A 21865-nucleotide genomic window follows, 5' to 3' on the forward strand; every position below is an offset into this window, starting at 1 on the left:
GGCAAAAACCAAGAAGCTTAAATCGAAAACGTGTGTGGTTGAGTGTTTACCAGAGATTGCCATGGTCTCTGCGGATCTCATACTCGGGTCCACGGACACAGGATGCGACTCTGGATGAGTATACGTGTAGAAGGATCCGGATATCTGGTACCCTGCAAAATATCACATGCTATTAGAAGGAATCATCTCAGTTCCAACAGACAGAAACTGTAGAGGAATCAGGGTTTGTGGGGAGAAGAAACCTCTCTGATTGCCTGCTTGGAATAAATCAGTAGAATAATAAATCAGATGCATATTGACGGTTATTCCTGAATAAATGCCTGGCATTCGACCTTAATGCCTTAATGCCACAATGCCTTCTTTAGTTAGGGCTCACAAAAGAGCTGCGGTAATGTTTTTGGATTTCTCCATGATGATAAAAATCATCATTATCCAAAATTTTCTCCGTGAAGCAAATAAGAAAATTACTCATTTAAAAAAAAAAAACCACGCAATCATTTAAAGGGGGAGGGATTGCATAACTGAAAACACACTTTTTTGTTTTCCTGTTAGAAATATTTCCAAGTAGAACCTAGTTTCTCGACTAAGAGCCTTAAATTTTCCAAAGAACCCTGAACTCCTTATTTCTTTTCCTAAGTACGGTATGTTCTATTCAACCAGTTATTGGTGTACTACAAGAGGTAATGAAGAAGAAGAAGAAGAAGACGAACCATGAAAGAACCCTGAACTCCTTATTTCTTTTCCTATGTTTTATTCAACCAGTTTTTGGTGTACTACAAGAGGTAATGAAGAAGAAGAAGAAGAGGAAGAAGAAGAAGAAGAAGAAGAAGAACCATGAAAGAACCCTGAACTCCTTATTTCTTTTCCTAAGTATGTTTTATTCAACCAGTTATTGGTGTACTACAAGAGGTAATGAAGAAGAAGAAGAAGAAGAAGAAGAAGAAGAAGAAGAACCATGAAAGAACCATGAACTCCTTATTTCTTTTCCTAAGTATGTTTTATTCAACCAGTTATTGGTGTACTACAAGAGGTAATGAAGAAGAAGAAGAAGAAGAAGAAGAAGAAGAAGAAGAAGAAGAAGAACCATGAAAGAACCCTGAACTCCTTATTTCTTTTCTTAAGTATGTTTTATTCAACCAGTTATTGGTGTACTACTAGAGGTAATGAAGAAGAAGAAGAAGAACCATGAAAGAACCCTGAACTCCTTATTTCTTTTCTTAAGTATGTTTTATTCAACCAGTTATTGGTGTACTACTAGAGGTACCGAAGAAGAAGAACCCTGAACTACTTATTTCTTTTCCTAAGCATGTTCTCTTCAACCAGCTATTGGTGTACTACTAGAGGTATCCATGCATGATCTATAGCCGCTTATCCTGTTCTACAGGGAGCCTATCCCAGCTGACTATGGGCGAAGGTGGGGTACACCCTGGACAAGTCGCCAGGTCATCACAGGGCTGACACAAACAACAATTCACACTCAATCACACCTACGGTCAGTTTTGAGCCACCAATTAACCTAACCTGCATGTCTTTGGACTGTGGAGGAAACCAATGCATACACGGAGAGAACATGCAAACTCCACACAGAAAGGCCCTCGCCGGCCACTGGGCTCAAACCCAGGACCTTCTTGCTGTGAGGCGACAGCGCTAACCACTACACCACCATGCCGCCCCCCTACTAGAGGTGAAAAAGAAGAAGAATCTTTAAAGATGTCTGAACTCCTTATTTATTTTCCCCAAGTATGTTTTATTCAACCAGCTACTGGTGTACTACTAGAGGTAATGAAGAAGAAGAAGAACCCTTAAAGAACCCTGAAGGAACCCTATTATTTAACACTTCATTCTGTTTATGTCTTAAGGCCCCAAGGCTCCTCATCAACTTTTATTTGCAAGTGAATCTTTTTTTAAGCATTTTAATTTTTTTTAGACGCAGTCAGGCCAAATCCCAAGTGGTTTCCTGTTCACTACATCTGCTTTCTGCTCAGCGTTTGTTGATCATGACAGCATTGTTCACAGTGCGATAGTCACAGCTGAAGCCACACTATTATCTCGGTGGTGTTCACACCATCATAACGACACAAATGGAAAAACTTTATCCAGAGCCCTGTTTATTAAAAAAATTTTTAAAAACGTATTCAGAAAGTTTTCATGAACAACACTGGTGTAGCACTGACCAGTTCGATGGTGTATATCAGAGCACCGACACATAGAAACAACCATCTCGTCTGTGGTTATTTCTGTGCCAATTCTATTTGTGGAGGCCTGACGTCATGTTCATGAAGCCGCAGCTGAAGTGTAAACGCAGTGAAAAAAACAGAAGCTAGTGACAGAACCCTGTACTAAAGGACTTCGAGTTTTCACTGATTCATCATGTTTTAATCTGTGAAGCAGATGCAAAATAATGTCTACTGATAGCCACGGTGGTTCTGAACTGAGGTGACTTTATACCTTTAAACCACGGCAAATAAAAATACTTTTAAAAGTGCTAAAATGTTGTAAAATGTTGATTTGGGTCAATAAGAAATAAACAAGTTCACAGCTAGCCCCCTCCCAGATTCTTGAATCTGATTGGTCGGAAGGTGTTGATTAGTTTTCTATCGACACTTTGCGCAGGTTTATATTAACGCGCTTGTTCTAATATCTTATCGTTTTATAGTAACAGCTCGTTCACAGAGGTTTGTCCGTAAACAGCTTTATAAATGTGCATAATCGCCGATATGGTAAAAAATTTTCTGTAATTTAAACATTTATGGAAGGAGTCTCCAGTGTCAGCGCTGTGTAACACTCTGAGGTAAAGCTCTCACTTGGTGGATTTGAAACAGGAAAGTCTTCAAAATGGTGGTGAAGATATGACTGTTTATAAATAACTGCATTCCATGTAACTATAAATGGATAAAAAGTCTGACGTATCGTGCGTTTTTTTTTTTTTTTAATAAATAGAAAATCGTAACTGTTGGCAAGTAATAACGCCGCTTCATGACACCATGACTTCGTGTCGTTGATTATTTTCCTAAAACAGCACCACAGCAGTGTTTCATTCCTTACTTAACACATACACTACCAAAAGTTTGTACACCCCCTACTCAACTCATTCATAGGCTTTTCTTTTCTGTATTTTCTACATTGTAGAATAACACTGAAGACATCAAAACTATGAAATAACATCTGGAACAGACATGTAAACAAAATATGTTGGATATTTTAGATTCTTCAGAGTATCCAGCGTTTACCTTGATGACACTTGGCGTTAGCTTCATGAAGGGGTCACCTGGACCGCTTTTCAATGCCTCATCAAAAGGTAATTAGTGGACGAGTTTCTTGCCTTCTTAATGCGTTTGAGATCAAAGAGTAAATAGTAAATAATAACAATACAAATAATAATGGCCCTATTCAACATCACAACTGTACGGTAGTAATCCATACAGTTTGAATTATAAGGGGTGTCTAAACTTATGACTGGTGCTGTACACTCTCTCTCTCTCTCTCTCTCTCTCTCTCTCTATATATATATATATATATATATATATATATATATATATATATATATTTTATATCCACATTCTCTGTACATGAGCAATCGCGCGCTCTGACTGGCTGCTCTACTACTAAGCTATCAGCTCATATACCGTGAGTAGAGAAAAACAAAATGGCGGTGCGTGTTGCTGAACCAACCGAGGACGAAATAAAAATTCTACTTGAAAACAAAACCCCAAAAAATGCAAAATAAAAGCAACAAAATATGGAATAAAAGTATTTGATGGTGAGAACGTATATTTTTTTATTTTTTCAAAAATTATTATTATTATTATTATTATTATTATTATTGCATTTTCCACAAATCGCTCCTGTCATTTCGCCGCTTTGTTTACATTCTAAGCGGAAATTATTTTGTCGGATGTTTTGTATAAAGTTTTTATTTATCAAATTTGCAAATAAATAAAAATAAAAATGCTCAGTTTCTCAAAATCCAGTGAATATGGATAGAATAAAACAGTTATTCCACTCAATCTGGTCATACACGGCTTATAGACAACTCGGTGCTACGTGCCTCGTCGGCTATCAGCTCGTGTACGACTCGATTTCGTGGCATAATTGTTTTATATATCAGTATAAGAGTTTGATTTCTTATCGCGATGTTTTACACTCTTGTATTTCACTTTTTGGTTCGTCAAAACAAGCCCAAGTTGTTGAACCTTACTCTAGCTTGCTATTATCTAAATGCACCCATAGTCCTCATGCATGTTACATAGTATTTACGACACGATTCCTTTTTTTTTCGAGTGCTTTTGGTGTCACTTTTAAAGAGCTATTTATATCGACATTTTTTTACAATATTGCGCTGTGTGAAGATGCGTTTTCCTTTTGCAAAGTGAGACGTAGCCATGATGCACAACAACATTTAGAATGACTAAGATATTTAACTTGCCATAGGATTCAAAATAGTTGTGTTTTTGACTAAAGGACAAAAAAAAAAATCCAAACTAGCCATCAAAACTCATACCAGTGGACTGAGAACTTTTCAGTGCTCATCAGTTCCCGAGAGGGTGTGTGTGTGGGGTGGGGGTTGAAAATCAGAGTGTGTACCGTTGTCGCAGGGTTGCGTGTGCCACTGCAGGGGCCGGGACGGATACGGGCCGTACGGTATCTCCGCGTGCGGTGGCGGGTGGTGTGTCTGCTCAGGGCTGAAGTCTCGCCAGTCTCTCCTGTCCGGCTGCAGCACGTAGCTAGACATCTGCAGGAGAGAGAGAGAGAGAGAGAGAGAGAGAGAGAGAGAGAGAGAGTGCGACAGAGAGCAAGAGAGAGAGCGGAAAAAAACAACCTTGTTCTCAGAAGGGTAATTAATTTCCTGTTACAAGATTAATATTAATGCGCTTGGTTACTACATTAGGACCTTCTTGTTTCTACAGTAACAGTTTACAAAGAACATGTATGGCAAAAGCTCCATATGTCCATATATGGATGTATGGAAGGAGTCTCCAGTGTCAGCACTTTCTGTCTTCAGAACAGAGAAATACTTAGTGAGCTGTGGTTTTTTGTTTGTTTGTTTGTTTGTTTGTTTGTTTTGTCTTATGAACTTGAAGAAAGAGGAAAAAACTCAGCTAGGTGACTTTGGAGGTGAATAAAAACACTTTACTGGGAAATAATCCACTTTGAGATGGAAACAGTAACTCCTCTTCATCACACCATTGTATTGTTGATTATTCTCCTACAACGGCACAGGGTTTGAACCACAATCATGGGGAAGACTGCTGACTTGATAGTTGTCCAGAAGATGATCCTCTCCAAGGAGGGTAAGCCACAGAAGGTCATTGCTGAAAAGGCTGGCTGGAAAAGGTGCACAAGCAATAGGGATGACTGCAGCCTTGAGGGGATTGTCAAGAAAAGTTGATTCAAGACCTTGGACTGAGGCTGGTGTCAGTGCATCAAGAGGCACCACACAGAGATGTCTTCAGGAAAGGGGCTACAACTGTCGCATTCCTAATATCAAGCCACTCCTGAACCAGAGACAACGTCAGAAGTGTCTTACCTGGGCTAAGGAGAGAAAGAACTGGACTGGAGTGGTCCAAAGTCCTCTTTTCAGATGAAAGTATGAAAAAAAATTTGCATTTCATTTGGAAGTCTGGAGGAAGAGTGGAGAGGCACAGAATCCAAGGTGTTTGAAGTCCAGTGTGAAGTTTTCGCAGTCTGTGATGATTTGGGGTGCCATGTCATCTGCTGGTGTTGGTGCACTGTGTTTTATCAAGTCCAAAGTCAACGCAGCATCTACCAGGAGATTTTAGAGCACTTCATGCTTCCATCTGCTGGCAAGCTTTATAGAGATGCTGATTTCCTTTTCCAGCAGGACTTAGCACCTGCCCATAGTGCCAAAACTACTGCCAAATGGTTTGCTGACCATGATATTACTGTGCTTGGTTAGCCAGCAAACTCGTCTGACCTGAACCCCGGAGAGAATCTATGGAGTATTGTCAAGAGGAAGATGAGAAACACCCGACCCAAAAATACAGACGAGCTGAAGGCCGCTATCAAAGCAACCTGGGCTTCAGTAACACCTCAGCAGTGCCGCAGGCTGATCACCTCCATGCCACGCCCCATTGGTGCAGTAATTGATGGTAAAGGAGCCCCAACTGAGTATTGAGTGTATAAATTAACATACTTTTCAGAAATTGGACATTTCTGTATTGTGACTGTAAGATAAAGCGTATAACTGTGAGGTAAAGTGCATAACTATGAGGTAAAGTGTGTAACTGTGAGCTAAAGTTTATAACTGTGAGGTAACTATGAGATACTGTAACTATGAGGCAACTATGAGATGAGTTAAGCATATAGCTGTAAAGTACTGCATATAACTATAAGGTAAAGTGTATAACTATGAGGTAAAGCATATAACTGTAACTATGAGGTAAGTTAAGCATATAACTATGAGGTAAAGCATATAACTGAGGTAAAGTGTATAACTCTGAGGTAAAGCGTATACAGGTAACTGTAAGTAAAGCATATAACTGTGAGGTAAAGTGCATAATTGTAACTATGAGGTAAGTTAAGCATATACAGTAACTGTGAGGTAAAACATATAACTAAGTTAAGCATATAACTGTAAGGTAACGCGTATAACTGTAACTATGAGGTAACTATGAGGTAAGTTAAGCATATAACTGTGAGCTAAAGCATATACCTGTAAGGTAAAGCGTATAACTGTAAGTTAAGCATATAACTACGAGATAAAGCTTATAATTGTGAGGTAAAGTGTATAACTGTGAGGTAAAGTGTATAACTGTAATTTAAGCCTACCTGAGGCTGTAGAGGAGGATAAGGAGAGTGCATGGAGTAACTGAGAGACGTCACGTGTGATGAGTTGTCCTCAATGCTGCTGGACTTGGCGCCTAAATGACACAAATGAATACCAAAGTCATTTCTACACTGCAAGCACCTGATGGTTGGAGATTCACAAACATGGTATGATAGAAAATTATCAGAAGATCCTCATCATGGTTTGGTTTTTTAGTCAGTTGAGACCCAAAGTTTGAATTTTGTGGAAATGTTTGAATACAAATAAAGCTTCTTTCTTATAGGTTCTTTATAGTTCGTAGCTCCGTAGCTAATTTGCAGCATGACTGTGTTTGTAAGGTTCCAAATGGAGAAACATCCAGATTTAACCCTGTTACACCGATCCGAAATCGATAACTGTCGGGAATTCCGACATCGCCTCACGTCGCATCTCTTTAGAGGAATAGTTCATCATTATAAATTACATTTCATATTATAAATTATACAACTTCACCTGCATCATAATCACTATCAGTTTTACAAAGATTGTACAGATGGCTTTTTTTTCCTAATTATTATTATTTTTAGATACCTCTGTATAAATTGCACCTACAACACGTCCTTCTCTTAAACTGTTGCAACAAAAACTTGGCAACTTTAAAGACGTCTTTGTCTTGCTTTAACACTTTCATGTATTAATTATTACCAAAAAAAAATCAGGAATGGTTTTAAATGATTTCTGTGACTCAAAATTGTACAAAAATGAATTTTCAATGCTTAACATAAGATATTAGAGATGAACTGGGATTCACAATTAGTCTCTCCAAACCCAACAGGTATTAGCATTTTGAGAAATTCCTTTGTAAGAGCTTTCTAAACTGTTTAAATAAAACAGCCCGTCAGTGCGGTTTATATGGTTTATAAAGAATAATGAAGTATATCACAATGACACATATGCTGCCATAAATACGAGCGAAACAGCTATTCTGGGATATAGGACATGATGGATCGTGAAGTGGGCGGAGCTCATCTCATCTCATTATCTCTAGCCGCTTTATCCTGTTCTACAGGGTCGCAGGCAAGCTGGAGCCTATCCCAGCTGACTACGTGCGAAAGGCGGGGTACACCCTGGACAAGTCGCCAGGTCATCACAGGGCTGACACATAGACACAGACAACCATTCACACTCACATTCACACCTACGGTCAATTTAGAGCCACCAGTTAACCTAACCTGCATGTCTTTGGACTGTGGGGGAAACCGGAGCACCCGGAGGAAACCCACGCGGACACGGGGAGAACATGCAAACTCCGCACAGAAAGGCCCTCGCCAGCCACGGGGCTCGAACCCGGACCTTCTTGCTGTGAGGCGACAGCGCTAACCACTACACCACCGTGGAGCGGAGCTTAAAGTTGAAACTTTGACAAAGTTGGATACAAACAGTGAAATAAGCACATCTATGTTTTATTGAGTTATGACCCTTTTTTTATAATAATAGCGTAAGAAAAGACCAAAATGTCTGAAAATTATTGCCCCATTTCTACCTCTAGGGCAGTATCTTAGTGCCTTATAGGCTCAGTGAAGTAAAATGAGAAGCCTTGTTCATATCTCAACCAAAAATGTCCATATATAGTCTGTTTATCTGGACAAACTGAAATAATAACAGAGTTGACATGCAAATAACCTTCACACGCTTCACAAGCCTTTAATGATAGACAAATTGAGAGTTCTCCGTCTTCTCTTTTCTCTTGAGTCACAGCCCTGTGAGCGGTGCAGGACCCGAGGGGTGATCATGCTGTTTGATTTTGTGCACTTGCTAACTGAAGCCCTCTATAAAAAGCACTGAGGGTGTTTAGCACATGTGGTGGCTTCCTCTGAGCTTCCTGCCCTACTGAGTGAAAGAGCAAGTCGGCATGCACACACTCAGTGTATGCAGTTTGCTGAAGCATGGCAAGGTACATCAATCATAGTTTGTTTTCTTCTTCTCTTCTTCTTCTTCTCTTCTTCTTCTTCTTCTTCTTCTTCTTCCTCCTCCTCTTCTTCTTCTTCTTCTTCTTCTTCTTATTCTTCAGTGGTGCATGAACAGAAGTATGACCCAATACATCAGTCTTGTCAAACGCCTCGACTCTCCTCTAACATGGAAAAGACTTTAAAAAAAGAAGTGTCCATGCAGACATTGATTACTGATTTGGGATAAACTGTTTCTAAATGGCTGCAGAAGATCATGCAAGGTGTGCTTGGTATATATTCTTAGACTTGCAGGAAACCACAGTTTGCTTTGTTGATGGTCATTTCAGGTCAGCCTGCTGTATCAAACCACACACTTGCATTTTGTTTGCACTGCATTTACGTTCAGTTACTTATCTAAAGACGAAAGCCATTTCAACAAGCATATTAAAAAAAAAAAACCTCTGGTTATGATTTCTTGTTAGGTTTTCATTAGCGTTGGAATCAAGACCACCTCAACCGAGACCAGGTCATTACCAAGACCAAAGTGTATTAAGACCAAGACCAAGACGTTGAGGGGTTGAGATCAAGTCAAGACCAAGACCGAGGCAAGGCGAGACCAAGTCAAGACCAGAACCAGACCAGTGTGTGAAGGAGTGGGGGAGGGGTGACAACCATTAAAAGGAAGAAAAATTTCGAACTAGCAATGAGTCATGTTATTGGTCGCATTTTAAGCAGGACATTTTACATCCAATCACAGTAATGGTGTTAATCAGACAATGCACAGGCAATTTAATGAAATCCCCCTGCAGTTGTGGTCTTGACCGGTCTTGAAATTAAGTCCTCTAGGTCTGAGACCGAGACAAGACTGAGTAAAAATGCGATCGATTCCAAGACGAGACCGAGACCTTCAAAAAGTAGTCTTGATATCGGTCTGGAGTCCTACAACACTACTTGTGCACAGGCAATTTAATGAAATCCCCCTGCAGTTGTGGTCTTGACCAGTCTTGAAATTAAGTCCTCTAGGTCTGAGACCGAGACAAGACTGAGTAAAAATGCAATCGATTCCGAGACGAGACCGAGACCTTCAAAAAGTAGTCTTGATATCGGTCTGGAGTCCTACAACACTACTTGTGCACAGGCAATTTAGTGAAATCCCCCTGCAGTTGTGGTCTTGACCAGTCTTGAAATTAAGTCCTCTAGGTCTGAGACCAAGATAAGACCAAGTAAAAATGTGATCAATTCTGAGACAAGACCGAGACCTTCAAAAAGTAGTCTTGATATCGGTCTGGAGTCCTACAACACTACTTGTGCACAGGCAATTTAGTGAAATCCCCTGCAGTTGTGGTCTTGACCAGTCTTGAAATTAAGTCCTGTAGGTCTGAGACAGAGACAAGACCAAGTAAAAATGTGATCAATTCTGAGACAAGACCGAGACCTTCAAAAAGTAGTCTTGATATCGGTCTGGAGTCCTACAACACTACTTGTGCACAGGCAATTTAGTGAAATCCCCTGCAGTTGTGGTCTTGACCAGTCTTGAAATTAAGTCCTGTAGGTCTGAGACAGAGACAAGACCAAGTAAAAATGTGATCAATTCTGAGACAAGACCGAGACCTTCAAAAAATAGTCTTGATATCGGTCTGGAGTCCTACAACACTACTTGTGCACAGGCAATTTAGTGAAATCCCCCTGCAATTGTGGTCTTGACCAGTCTTGAAATTACGTCCTGTAGGTCTGAGACTGAGACAAGACCAAGTAAAAATGCGATCGAGTCCGAGATGAGACCGAGACCTTCAAAAAGTAGTCATGATATTGGTCTCGAGTCCTACAACACTAGTTCTTTTTAAAATAAAATGTAATCATGCATCGCAATAAAGCTCTAATAATGTGCGAAAATTCCTTGGAAGTGCTACCATTCATGATAATGCCATTTTATCCTGTAACAAATAATAACCTGTGAATAATTATAAACAAACTCTCCGAACGGTTTACACACAACTACATATATTAAAAATAACCACACATTTTAATTGTTTAAATTGTTATCAATGAGTGCTTCGAAAAATGCTTACCAATCTTACAGTGAGGTACCGCATAAGCAAGGATGACTAATTGATTCCGATTGGTCGGAAGGATCCGTACTAACAGCGAACGCATGACAAATGATAAAATGTTGTTGTTGACGCAACATGACGTATAATCGTTGAAATGGTAAGTTCTTTGTGAAGAAATGGTTTAACTGTTGACTGTTTATGGAAGGAGTCTCCAGTGTGAGTCAGTAACAGGAAGAAGGCCTGCTAAAGCTACAGGACGTTAAATGCAACTAGAAATGGATAAATATATCATAGTCATTGGCGAATCACTGTCGGAAAACAAGCTGTTATTGAAACTTGAGCTTGGTTACATCGGCTCTGCTTGGTTACATCCCTCAGTCATTGATTATTTTCCTCCATCAGCACACTTTTTCATTATACATATGGGCTTTTGTTACCAAAACTCAGCCACAGTCTTTGTGAGTAAAACCTCCTTCTGACCTGAATAAGGATGATGAGGAAGTTGGTGGTCACGATTCTAAATCTAAAGTAGGCTTTTGTATAAGTAAGTGCACACACACACACACACACACACACACACACACACACACACACACACACACACATTACCTCTCTTTGCTCCCTCAGGGATGATCCTATAGACTTTATAAGGGTCCGAAATGTCCAGTTGGCTTCTGTCCACAAGTTCATCAAAGTCGTTGCTCTTGTTGAGAGCACAGCGGAGTCTCGTTTTCCAAGTCGGGGGGTCCGGCTTGTCCACGCCTTCCCTGTACTTCCCCTTAAACAGAGCCCAAGCCTGGTGGGAACAAACACAATCCAGTTCCTGATGTGCTTTGATGATCACCTGGTCATTGCTAATGAACTGCACGGTTGCCTTGTCCATTCTTAAAATGTCGCATTAGAGATTTGCACTGTTATCAGACCTTGCTGGCTTCACGACAACATAATACAGGTGTACTTTTGTCCTCTTTCTCTCTCTACGGAACATTTAACGGTTCTACATAAAATTCACCAACAACTCAAGCCATAGATGAACCTTTTTTGGTTCATCTATAAGACTTCTATTCTTCATGGTTCCACAGAAAACTAAAAAATAATACCCCACCATGATCACATGGAAGGATCCATTGGTTGTAGCAACAACAATCATGGACCCAGAGGTTCTTCAGGGAACCAAAAACTGTTCCACCACTCTGATGGAGAACTACAAAGCCCTGGATAAATTATACCCATTTTAGGATGATAGGAACAGTTAAAGAACATGTATGTACATTCAGGGTTCCTCAATGTCTCTTTGGTAAGTTAGTGGTTCTTAGCTTCCTAAAAGGGTTTTCTGCTTTGAACCCTGCTGGCCTTTATGAAAAGAAAGGTTATAGAACTCAAGATGTTGGGTTTTGGATCAATTTTGCGATTTTGGGTTTTGATTTGATCGTAGCATCAACAAAAAATGGTAACGAAACATGAACCCAAAGGTTCTTTTGAGGAAACCAAAACAGTTCTTCTGTGGTATCTCATTAAAGAACGTTCTCATGCCTTTGTAAGTTGGGAGATTGGTTCTAAGGCTGGCCCCTTACAAAGCTAACAAAATGAAAAGCCACTGAGGAACTCTGATACCCCTTTTCCACCAAATCAGTTCCAGGGCTGGTTCGGGGCCAGTGCTGGTGCTGGTTCACAAATCATTCAACTTGCGAGCCAGCTGAGAACCAGTTTGCTTTTCCATAGCTCGCGGTGTTAAGCGGAGCCACGTCATTACGTCGCTGTATACGTCATTACGTCGCTGTATACGTCAGTTACGGTGCTACGTTTACATAAACCTTGGCGCGAATATCAAAGCAAAAACAACACGGAAGAAGCAGCAGCAGCAACAACAACAACAATAATAATAATGGATGACTTCGCGTTTGTACAGCTGCTGCTTCTCAGCGCTTAAAAATGGCGATCTTTCGCAGTCTTGTTATTGTTGTTGGTCTTAACAACTCTGCCCCCCCCCCCCCCCCCCCCCCCGCTGACATAAGCGGTTCTTTCCTCTGGCCCAGCAGAGAGTTGGTGCGAGCCTGGAACCGGTTTTTCTGGCCCCAGAGGCAGTTCTTTGTCAGTGGAAACAGAAAACCCGGTTCCAAACTAAGCACTGGCCCCGAACCAGCCCTGGAACTGCTTTGGTGGAAAAGGGGCATGAGTGTGTATATTTGTTCCTCAAGGGTTCTTCAAGCATTACAGTATGAGCTTCTAAAAAGGGGTTCGGCTTTGAACGCTGTCTGAAAAGGAAGCAACCAGAAGAACCCTGATGGTCTTTCTGGAAAAGCTTTGTCGAAACCTTACGAGTTCTTCAGTTGTCCCTTCAGGAAATGGTAGAGTGGTGTCATAGATGAACAATTTTTGGCTTCCAAAGATGTTTTTTTTTTTCTTGATGGATCTTCAGTCATTTTATTGCCACTGCAAATATGACCATCACATGGAAGGATTGATCCAAAAAATGTTTTTAAGGCAACTTTGTCTTTCAGAGTGTCAGAGGTGGTTCCAAGTGGACGTTCTAACCAAATAGCCCTTGAGGAACCATTTTCTTCTTTGATTGTATTGTATGGACATTATCAGTGTTCTTCTTTTCATAAAGAACCTTTGGACCTCTGTTTATTGTAGCATCTTTATTTTTAAGAGAATCAGAAATGGTTCCAAGTAGAAACCCATTGAGGAACCACTTTCTTCTTAGAGTTTGCAAAGAGGTCTTCAATGGTTCTTAGCTTCCTAAAAGGGGTTCTTCTCTGGACTCTCTGACAGGAAAACCCCAAGTTGTAGGTTTCTACATAAAACTGAAGAAACCCAAAACCAAACTCAAAGGTTCAAAATTTAACCAGCTTCATAAAACTTACTCTATGTAAATTCTAGATTTCTGGACTTTTCTACAAAATATTAAGTTAGAATTCAAGAGTTGTTACCCTTTCTGGAAATAAACTGCAGACCCTATATTCGGTCATTCCTCTGGGAAACCGTAACAGCATAATGGTTGAAGGTTGAACTCAATAGAATGCTGACATACTGTCGACGAAGCTTTTTTTTTGTTTGCTCCCGAAAGACCAAGTGGATCTTTAACCATTATTTTTGGTGCTGCATGGAACTAAGAAACAATTTCCCCAACATAAACATCTCCATCATGTGAACGGATCTTTGATGGAAAATAATTCTTCAGATCATTACGCAAAAAGATATTTTTTGGGGGGAAAAAAACATGAAAAGAATTTTTGGGAGCTTTATTTTTAAGATGGTCAGAGATGGTTCCAAGTAGAACCACTTTACGAAAAAATAAATAACCAAAGATCCATTGAGGAACCTTTATTTATATGAGTGTACATCAATTAGCAAAGTGTTCTTCATGGGTTGTTAGCTTCCTGAGAGAAACCCAGGTGTACGTTTATACATAAAACCCAAGAACCTATAATGATTCTAGATGAAACCTAGTTTGAATGGCAGATTTCACAGAGGTCACCAGTCATCCATTTAGGAGAACCGATAAATGTTTTAAGGTTCTGCTATCCTAGAATGCTATCTAGGGAGGGTTCAAGAACTGTTAACTATCCAAAGAACACTTGGTGAAGTAACTACATTATTGTCATCATCAACATCATTGGATGAAGATCAGCTGAACTTAAAGCTACAGCACAATCATGATGATGATGAGGAGGAGGATGAAGAGCAGTGTACCTTGAACAGTGCTGCGTCCTCGTCTCGGTTGTAGTCCTGCTTTCCTGCGTGTTTCCATGGGATCCTAAAGATGGTTTTCTCCTCGTTCTCCCACACCAGGCCTGGATACTCACCGCTGTCGATCTGTTCGATGAGCCACTGCCGGAGCTTCCCATTGCCGCAGTTGACTGACATGCTGCAGTCCCCATCTACGTTCATCCCTGCCATCACACACACACATGAGCTAACAAGGTAGTGGAGATGTTACACTGTTCACACTAAGAATACAAGTGCACATCATGGACATTACAGGACACCCTCAGACAAAAGGGTACTAAGCGGTACCATTTCTTGTCACTCTTGTGGAGTTCTTTTAATATCCTTGACCAAGAAATGTGAACGTCGGGTACCTTTTAAAGTTTTAAAGGTAATTAGATACCCGAAGTCCACATTTGCAGGTGAAAGATACATATTAAGGATAACAAAAAGCAGTACCACCTCAGCAATGAGGAAAAGTACCGTATTCCTTAGTACCATTTAAATATATGTTGTCGCTGGAGTGATACTGTTAAGACGACACCTTTGTCACTTTTTTGTGTGTATCTTTTACGCAGAAAGGGGCATTATATTCACAATTCCAGGTGAAAGAAAGATGAAGTTACCACTGCGCAAAGTACCCCATAATCCGGAGTTGATTTTTTTTTTCTGGATATTTCAAACTATGACCTGTATATAATCAAATCCATGTTGGGTACTCTCTGATCACAGCATTGTCCAATAAATAAATAAATAAATAAATAAATAAAAACCTCCAGATTTGCTCCAAATATGATCCAAAAATGTCAAAAAAAAAAAAAGATATCTCCAGGTTCTTGGGGTTTTGGTACAGTGTACTATTCCAGCCATGAGTAAAGGTACACTTTACTACCTTTTTTTTTTTCCTTCCGGAGAGTCCTGGAGTTGATCGAACACTCTAAAAGTGTATTAAAAGTGCTGAATATTAGTTTTAATTTCTGAATTTCACAATTTAATGAGCTTTTCCATTTAAAACACATGCAATAAAAGTGCAAAAGGTGTACGTTTAAAGTGTTCACCCCACAGACGAGAAAAGGTCCAGGTTAGTACCCTTTGAGAGTGTATAATGAAGAGTGCATGCTTTACAGCAATTATTTCAATTGCCTAATGGTTAGAGAAGCAGCTTTGGGACCAAAAGGTCGCCGGTTTGATTCCCTGGACCAGCAGGAATGGCTGAAGTGCCCTTGAGCAAGGCACCGAACCCCAAACTGCTCCCCTGGCTGCTCTGGGTATAGTGTAGATAAGATCGTCTGCTAAATGCCATTAATGTAATGTAGAAATTTTAAATCGTTAACTGTAAACTAATAACGTCCAGTAGTGTGCAAAAGTCTTAGGTACGTATAAAGAAATGCTGGAGATGAAAAAATGGCTTAAAAATAATGAAAATGTTTCAACATTAAAAAAAAAAAATGCAGTTAGCAGTAAATCAATATAACAAAGCCAATATTTGGTGTGAGACGACCCTTTGCTTAAAAAAAAAAGGTCCAATGAGTGCAGTTTGATAAGGAAATGACCTGTAGGTTTTATTGAGCATCTTACAGAACCAGCTACAGTTCCTCTGGACACTTTGTCACACTCGCTTTTTCATTTTGCACCAAAAATTTTCCAACAGCCTTCATTACGTTAGCTGCAAAGTGATCTCTTATGGGATATACTGCCAGATACAAACAAACTTTTTTTTTTTTGGAACATTTAATTTTCTGCTCGGAAAAAAAAAAAAAAACATGAATGTTTGGAACTCTAAAATGTTCTTGTAATGTTTTGACTCGATAATGTAGAAATCATAAAATAGAAATCTGGAACAAAGATTGTATGAAAAAAATAGGGGGGGCTAAGACTTTTGCACAGTACTATATATCTCATCTCACACACACACAGCACAGGTTTGGTCTTAAATGAACATGTTTACAGAACAGAATCCACTCTTACAGTGTTAAACTAGCACTCGGATTACATCGCTATCTTCTGTAGGTACCTTTGAGAGTAAAGCGTACAGTGTGTGTGTGTGTGTGTGTGCACCTTTCTAGGTAAAAGACACACACTAAACCTACTAAAGGTGAACGTCTGAAGGTACCACCACACTTTTATACTGAGAGTGTATAAAGTAGACTTCATAGGCCTGTACGTGCTTCTTGGTAGATGATATGAGATGAACCTTGAACGGTTTCGTCTTGAACTGAACACTTTAAAAGTCCTGAATGAACTCTTACAGTGTCAAAGTCTTAAACTGCTTCTATAGTGTTTACTGTAAAGGTTCATTCAACTCCGAAAAATCTATTTGAACAGAAACTTGTTGAACTGTTCCTTATAGGTGCTTAATAATGTCCAGTCTCAAGCCTTGATATGTAAGCTTAAATTACAAACGTAACTAATTAAAATACGACAAGGTACTACTAAACGAAGAACTGATATATACACACAGCACACATGAACTGATTCGAATACTTTTACAGCACCGAATCAACTCAAAATGAGTGTGACTCATTTTGGAGACTTTATACCCTTGTGCATGCTTAATACCTCTTACTCACTTAGATTTCAAACCTAATGTATGAGCATTTGAACTGAACACTTGTGCACTGCACTGACTTGAACGCTGTTTCATCACTGAATCGACTCTTATATTATTGTTAAAATGACTCGTAATTGAGGATTCATAGTCAAATGCATGCTTTTTGTATACTGTATTGCCTCAATTTTAAACTTTATATATTTTAAAAGTGAAAAATATGCACACACACACACACACACACACACACACACACACATTGTGGCTACTGAATCAACTCTTTGAGTGTTAAATTGATTCATAATCCTTGTACATGTCATCATTTTGTGTATGCTTTATACATCCTAGTAACTTAAATTTCAATATCTAATCTTACATAGTAGTAAATAAACTAAAAACTGAACACACAGCACAACTGAACTGATTTCAAGTGAATGGCTCACTGAATCGACTCTTATGCTATTAAAATGACTCATAATGGAGCCTTCATAGTCTAGTGCATGATTTTTACAGACTGTATTGCTTCAGTTTTAAACTTTATATATTTTAAAAGTGTATATAAGACAAATTGTGTCCTGAATTAGGAATGAATCGACTCTTTGAGTGTCAAATTGACTCATAGCCCTTGTAGAGATCATAGCTTTGTGCAGACATTTTATTAATTTAAATTTCAATATCTAATCTTATATATTAGTAAATAAACTGAAAACTGAACACACAGCACAACTGAACTGATTTCAAGTGAATGGCTCACTGAATCGAGTCTTATGCTGTTAAAATGACTCATAATTAAGCCTTCATGATTGTTATAGACTGTATTGCTTCAGTTTTAAACATATATGACAAATTGTGTCCTGAATTAGGAATGAATCGACTCTTTGAGTGTCAAATTGACTCATAGCCCTTGTAGAGATCATAGCTTTGTGCAGACATTTTATGAATTTAAATTTCAACATCTAATCTTACATATTAGTAAATAAACTAAAAACTGAACACACAGCACAAGTGAACTGATATGAAGTGAATGAACCGAACACAGTTACTGAATCGACTCACTGAGTCAGAAATCGACTCCTGTCCACTTCTATAATGTTCATTTGTGTGCATTGGATACATTACATACTCTAAGGGTAAATGGTACCTGGTACCTTTCCTTGTGGCTGAGGTGGGACTCAGCCTATTAAAAAAGTGCACACCTTTTTGTACCTTTGTGAGAGCTGGACTTGTGGATGTAAAGTTTTAAAGATCAGAGCAGTGTGTGTGTGTGTGTGTGTGTGTGTGTGTGTGGGTAGAATATACAGATTAAAGGTATAAAAGGGGTACATGTGAGGACTGGTACAGGTTTGGACTAGAGGTCTTTATTATTTTTCTGACTGGAGAAGCCAAGGAGAAGAACATGGTTACTTCAAAAGTAAAGAAATAAACAAGCCTGAGTTCTATGAACCCTTCCACTACATCCAGCCAAGCACCACATCTACATAGTATCGAATCCCCCAGCCCACCGCACCCCAGCACCAGGCTGTGCTCTTACCTTTGCGCATGCGCCGCACCTGCTCGCTCCTGCAGGCGGTGATGCTCCGACAGCCCGCTCGTTTGCGCAGTCGGCACAAGGCGCTCGCGCTTCTTAAATACACCTTGCGGCGCACACACACCCCACACACACTGATTCGTTGTGCACAGCAGGGCGGGCGGGGACTGAAGGGCCCCAGGATGAGGAAGTATGGCGCCCCTCTTTTTAAACCTCGGGGTTCTCCGACGATCCATCGCGCGCGCGGGGGGAAAAACCCCGACCGGCGCGCGCGGAACAAAACCCGGTGCCGACAGAGGAGCAAACAACAACAACAAAATCTCCCTGCGCTCGTCATCAGTGTAATCCTTTCCGATATCCGCTCCGCTCTGTTTACAGCCCATTCCTCAGGAGTCAGTTACAGTAAACCGGTAAAAAACATTTTAACCAGACCCCAGGGCTGCGACCTCACACCCACCCACACCCAGAGAGAGAGAGAGCGGGCTCGGTGAGGGTCCTGCTCCACTTCCACCTCATTCACAGAGGCATAAAGCAAAGCAGTCCGGGCTTTCTCTTTCAGATCCCCGACATAAAACACAGAATAAACTCATCACACCCCGACTGCACTGCACTGCACTGCACTGGACACTCTCTGGATTTCTGCAGTTTATTCTTTATTTATTTTTTTATTTTTATTTTTTTTTCTGACATGATGATGTGTAGAAAAGAAAAAAGAAGCAAGCCCTTATCCCTGAATAAGTAATATGGGTGACCATAAAACAGCGCCATCTGGCGACAGAGAGAAAGAGAGAGAGCTCTGTCTGTCTCTCGAGCCATCTTTCTAGCTATTGTTTCTCCTATATGTCTGTCTGCCTGTCTATCTATCTATTTGTCTCTGTCCGCCCATCTATCTATCTATCTATCTATCTATCTATCTATCTATCTTGTTTTTCATATCTGTCTGTCTTTCTATGTCTGTCTGTCTTTCTGAGTCTGTCTGTCTGTCTGCCTGTCTATCTATCTGTCTGTCTGTCTACCCATCTGTCTGTCTGTCCGTCTATCTATCTATCTATCTATCTATCTATCTATCTATCTATCTATCTATCTATCTATTGTTTCTCCTGTCTGTCTGTCTCTCTGTCTATTGTTTCTTCTATCTATCTATCTATCTATCTATCTATCTATCTATCTATCTATCTATCTATCTATCTATCTATCATTTTTCCTTTCCCTGTCTGTCTGTCTATTGTTTCTCCGATCTATCTGCCGTATCTATCTATCTATCGTTTCTCCTATCTGTCTGTCTGTCTGTCTGTCTGTCTGTCTGTCTGTCTCTATGTCTATTGTTTCTCCTATCTATCTATCTATCTATCTATCTATCTATCTATCTATCTATCTATCTATCTATCTATTGTTTCTCCTGTCGGTCTGTCTGTCTGTCTATTGTTTCTCCTATCTATCTATCTATCTATCTATCTATCTATCTATCTATCTATCTATCTATCTATCTATCTATCTATCTATCTATTGTTTCTCCTGTCTGTCTGTCTATTGTTTCTCCTATCTATCTATCTATCTATCTATCTATCTATCTATCTATCTATCTATCTATCTATCTATCTATCTATCTATCTATCTATCTATTGTTTCTCCTGTCTGTCTGTCTATTGTTTCTCCTATCTATCTATCTATCTATCTATCTATCTATCTATCTATCTATCTATCTATCTATCTATTGTTTCTCCTGTCGGTCTGTCTGTCTGTCTATTGTTTCTCCTATCTATCTATCTATCTATCTATCTATCTATCTATCTATCTATCTATCTATCTATCTATCTATCTATCCAGTTAATCAGGATGTCGTGGATTACAGAGTGAAAGTTCCTACACACTCCAGTCAACTCAAAAATACAGTTTAAACGGGAAACATGCTTCCGATACTTTGTGTTCAGTATCATTTCCAGGGGTGCCAATAATAATGCCGCATGAGTGTTTTTTTTTGAAAATATATTTCTTGATGAGGTATTTGTTTTTCTCTGAACAAATTAATTTCAGTTAAAGGTTGTATTTTTCTCATTTTTTCAGCATGAGATGAAGCGACTTCACCAAAAGGGGGGCCAATAATTGTGGCGAGCTCTGTAACTGTCAGTAAATCTATCTATCTACGTCTATTTATCTATCCATCTATCTATGAGGCGTGTGTGATTTTTCTTCTCATACGATTTCACACATTTATTACACATTTGTAATAATATAAACACGTAAAATTATCTTTACAAATACATGAAAAACTTACGAACAAACATAAACTTACTCAGGAAGGAAATGCACACACACACACACAGCTCCAGGGTCTGGGGTTCACTCCTCAGCTCAGGTTCACCTCAGGTTCGTGTTAACCGCCCAAAAACATGCCAGGAGGTTTGGTGGTAAACTGGCAGAGATTAATTGCCCCTGGGTGTAACTGTGTGCACACAGGCGTGCCATCCAGGGTGGGCTCATGCTCAGTGTTCCTGGGATTGGCTCCAGATCCACCACGACACTGAGTTACAGACATTCAACACGAGCACCATCAGTGATGCAGAAAGCATGTACAGGTGGGCTTGTGCAGTTAGAGATCTGTTTGTTGGGACTCGATTTAAACCTTCATCAGATCTTTTTTAAACAGAAAATCAAGATCTATGTGTGTGTGTGTGGGGGGGGGGGTCAAAACATGAAATGTAATGTATTTTTCTGTAAAACTGGACAATTCCTGTGTCCGTACACTTCCTGATCGACTTTTTATTTTGGATCAAAGTTGTAAAGGCCATTCACGGACACCTTGTAGCCTGTAAAGTGAATTTAAAAAGCGGATTGAGACACAAGAAATATGTGAAAATGTTGAAAACAAAATCACATAATTCATTTTTTTTCTTGAGTGGATGAGCCTGGTCGGGGCGGTGCGTGGGCTGGTGGGGCTGGACACCAACATGTGGCAGATTCAGTCCAGACCCTTGCTTGCAAATGAGTGTTACGATCTTGATAGGTAACGTTAGCAGCCATGCTAACGACTCAACATGATTGCCTTTCGACAGGGGAAAGAAAAAAAAATGCTCCTGGAAGAGGTTGGTAACTCCTGGAGTGCCAACCGTGCCCCCTATACTGTGGTCCACCTGGCAGCTGATGATGCTCACTGACACTGAGCTGCAGAAGAGATGGTCTGAGGTATTGTGGTATTGTGTAGGTTTTGTCATCGCTCTTTTGTTTCCATTGTCTCTGTTGTTCTCATTTTTTTGTATCTCCCTGTTTCTTGTTCTGCGGTGTAGAAAATGGTAATACAAAAAAAAAACCTAT

The 21865-nt window shown here is 39.8% G+C and overlaps 1 protein-coding gene across 1 annotated transcript in view; it reads right to left on the reverse strand.

The window, feature by feature from the left end:
* The window catches only part of irf4a (interferon regulatory factor 4a), a 32945-nt gene extending 14289 nt beyond the window's left edge, over window positions 1–18656 (reverse strand). Inside the window, exons 1-6 of the mRNA XM_060913946.1 lie at window positions 18557–18656; window positions 14463–14662; window positions 11376–11562; window positions 6790–6881; window positions 4585–4732; window positions 51–152 (exon numbers count right to left, since the gene is read on the reverse strand). Of these exons, the coding sequence (XP_060769929.1) occupies window positions 51–152; window positions 4585–4732; window positions 6790–6881; window positions 11376–11562; window positions 14463–14662; window positions 18557–18566 (739 nt within the window). The 5' untranslated portion in view covers window positions 18567–18656. The remainder of the gene's footprint in view (window positions 1–50; window positions 153–4584; window positions 4733–6789; window positions 6882–11375; window positions 11563–14462; window positions 14663–18556) is intronic.
* Between the last annotated feature and the right edge of the window lie 3209 nt (window positions 18657–21865).

Source organism: Neoarius graeffei, chromosome 1, assembly GCF_027579695.1.
Source record: "Neoarius graeffei isolate fNeoGra1 chromosome 1, fNeoGra1.pri, whole genome shotgun sequence".
Lineage (NCBI taxonomy): Eukaryota > Metazoa > Chordata > Actinopteri > Siluriformes > Ariidae > Neoarius > Neoarius graeffei.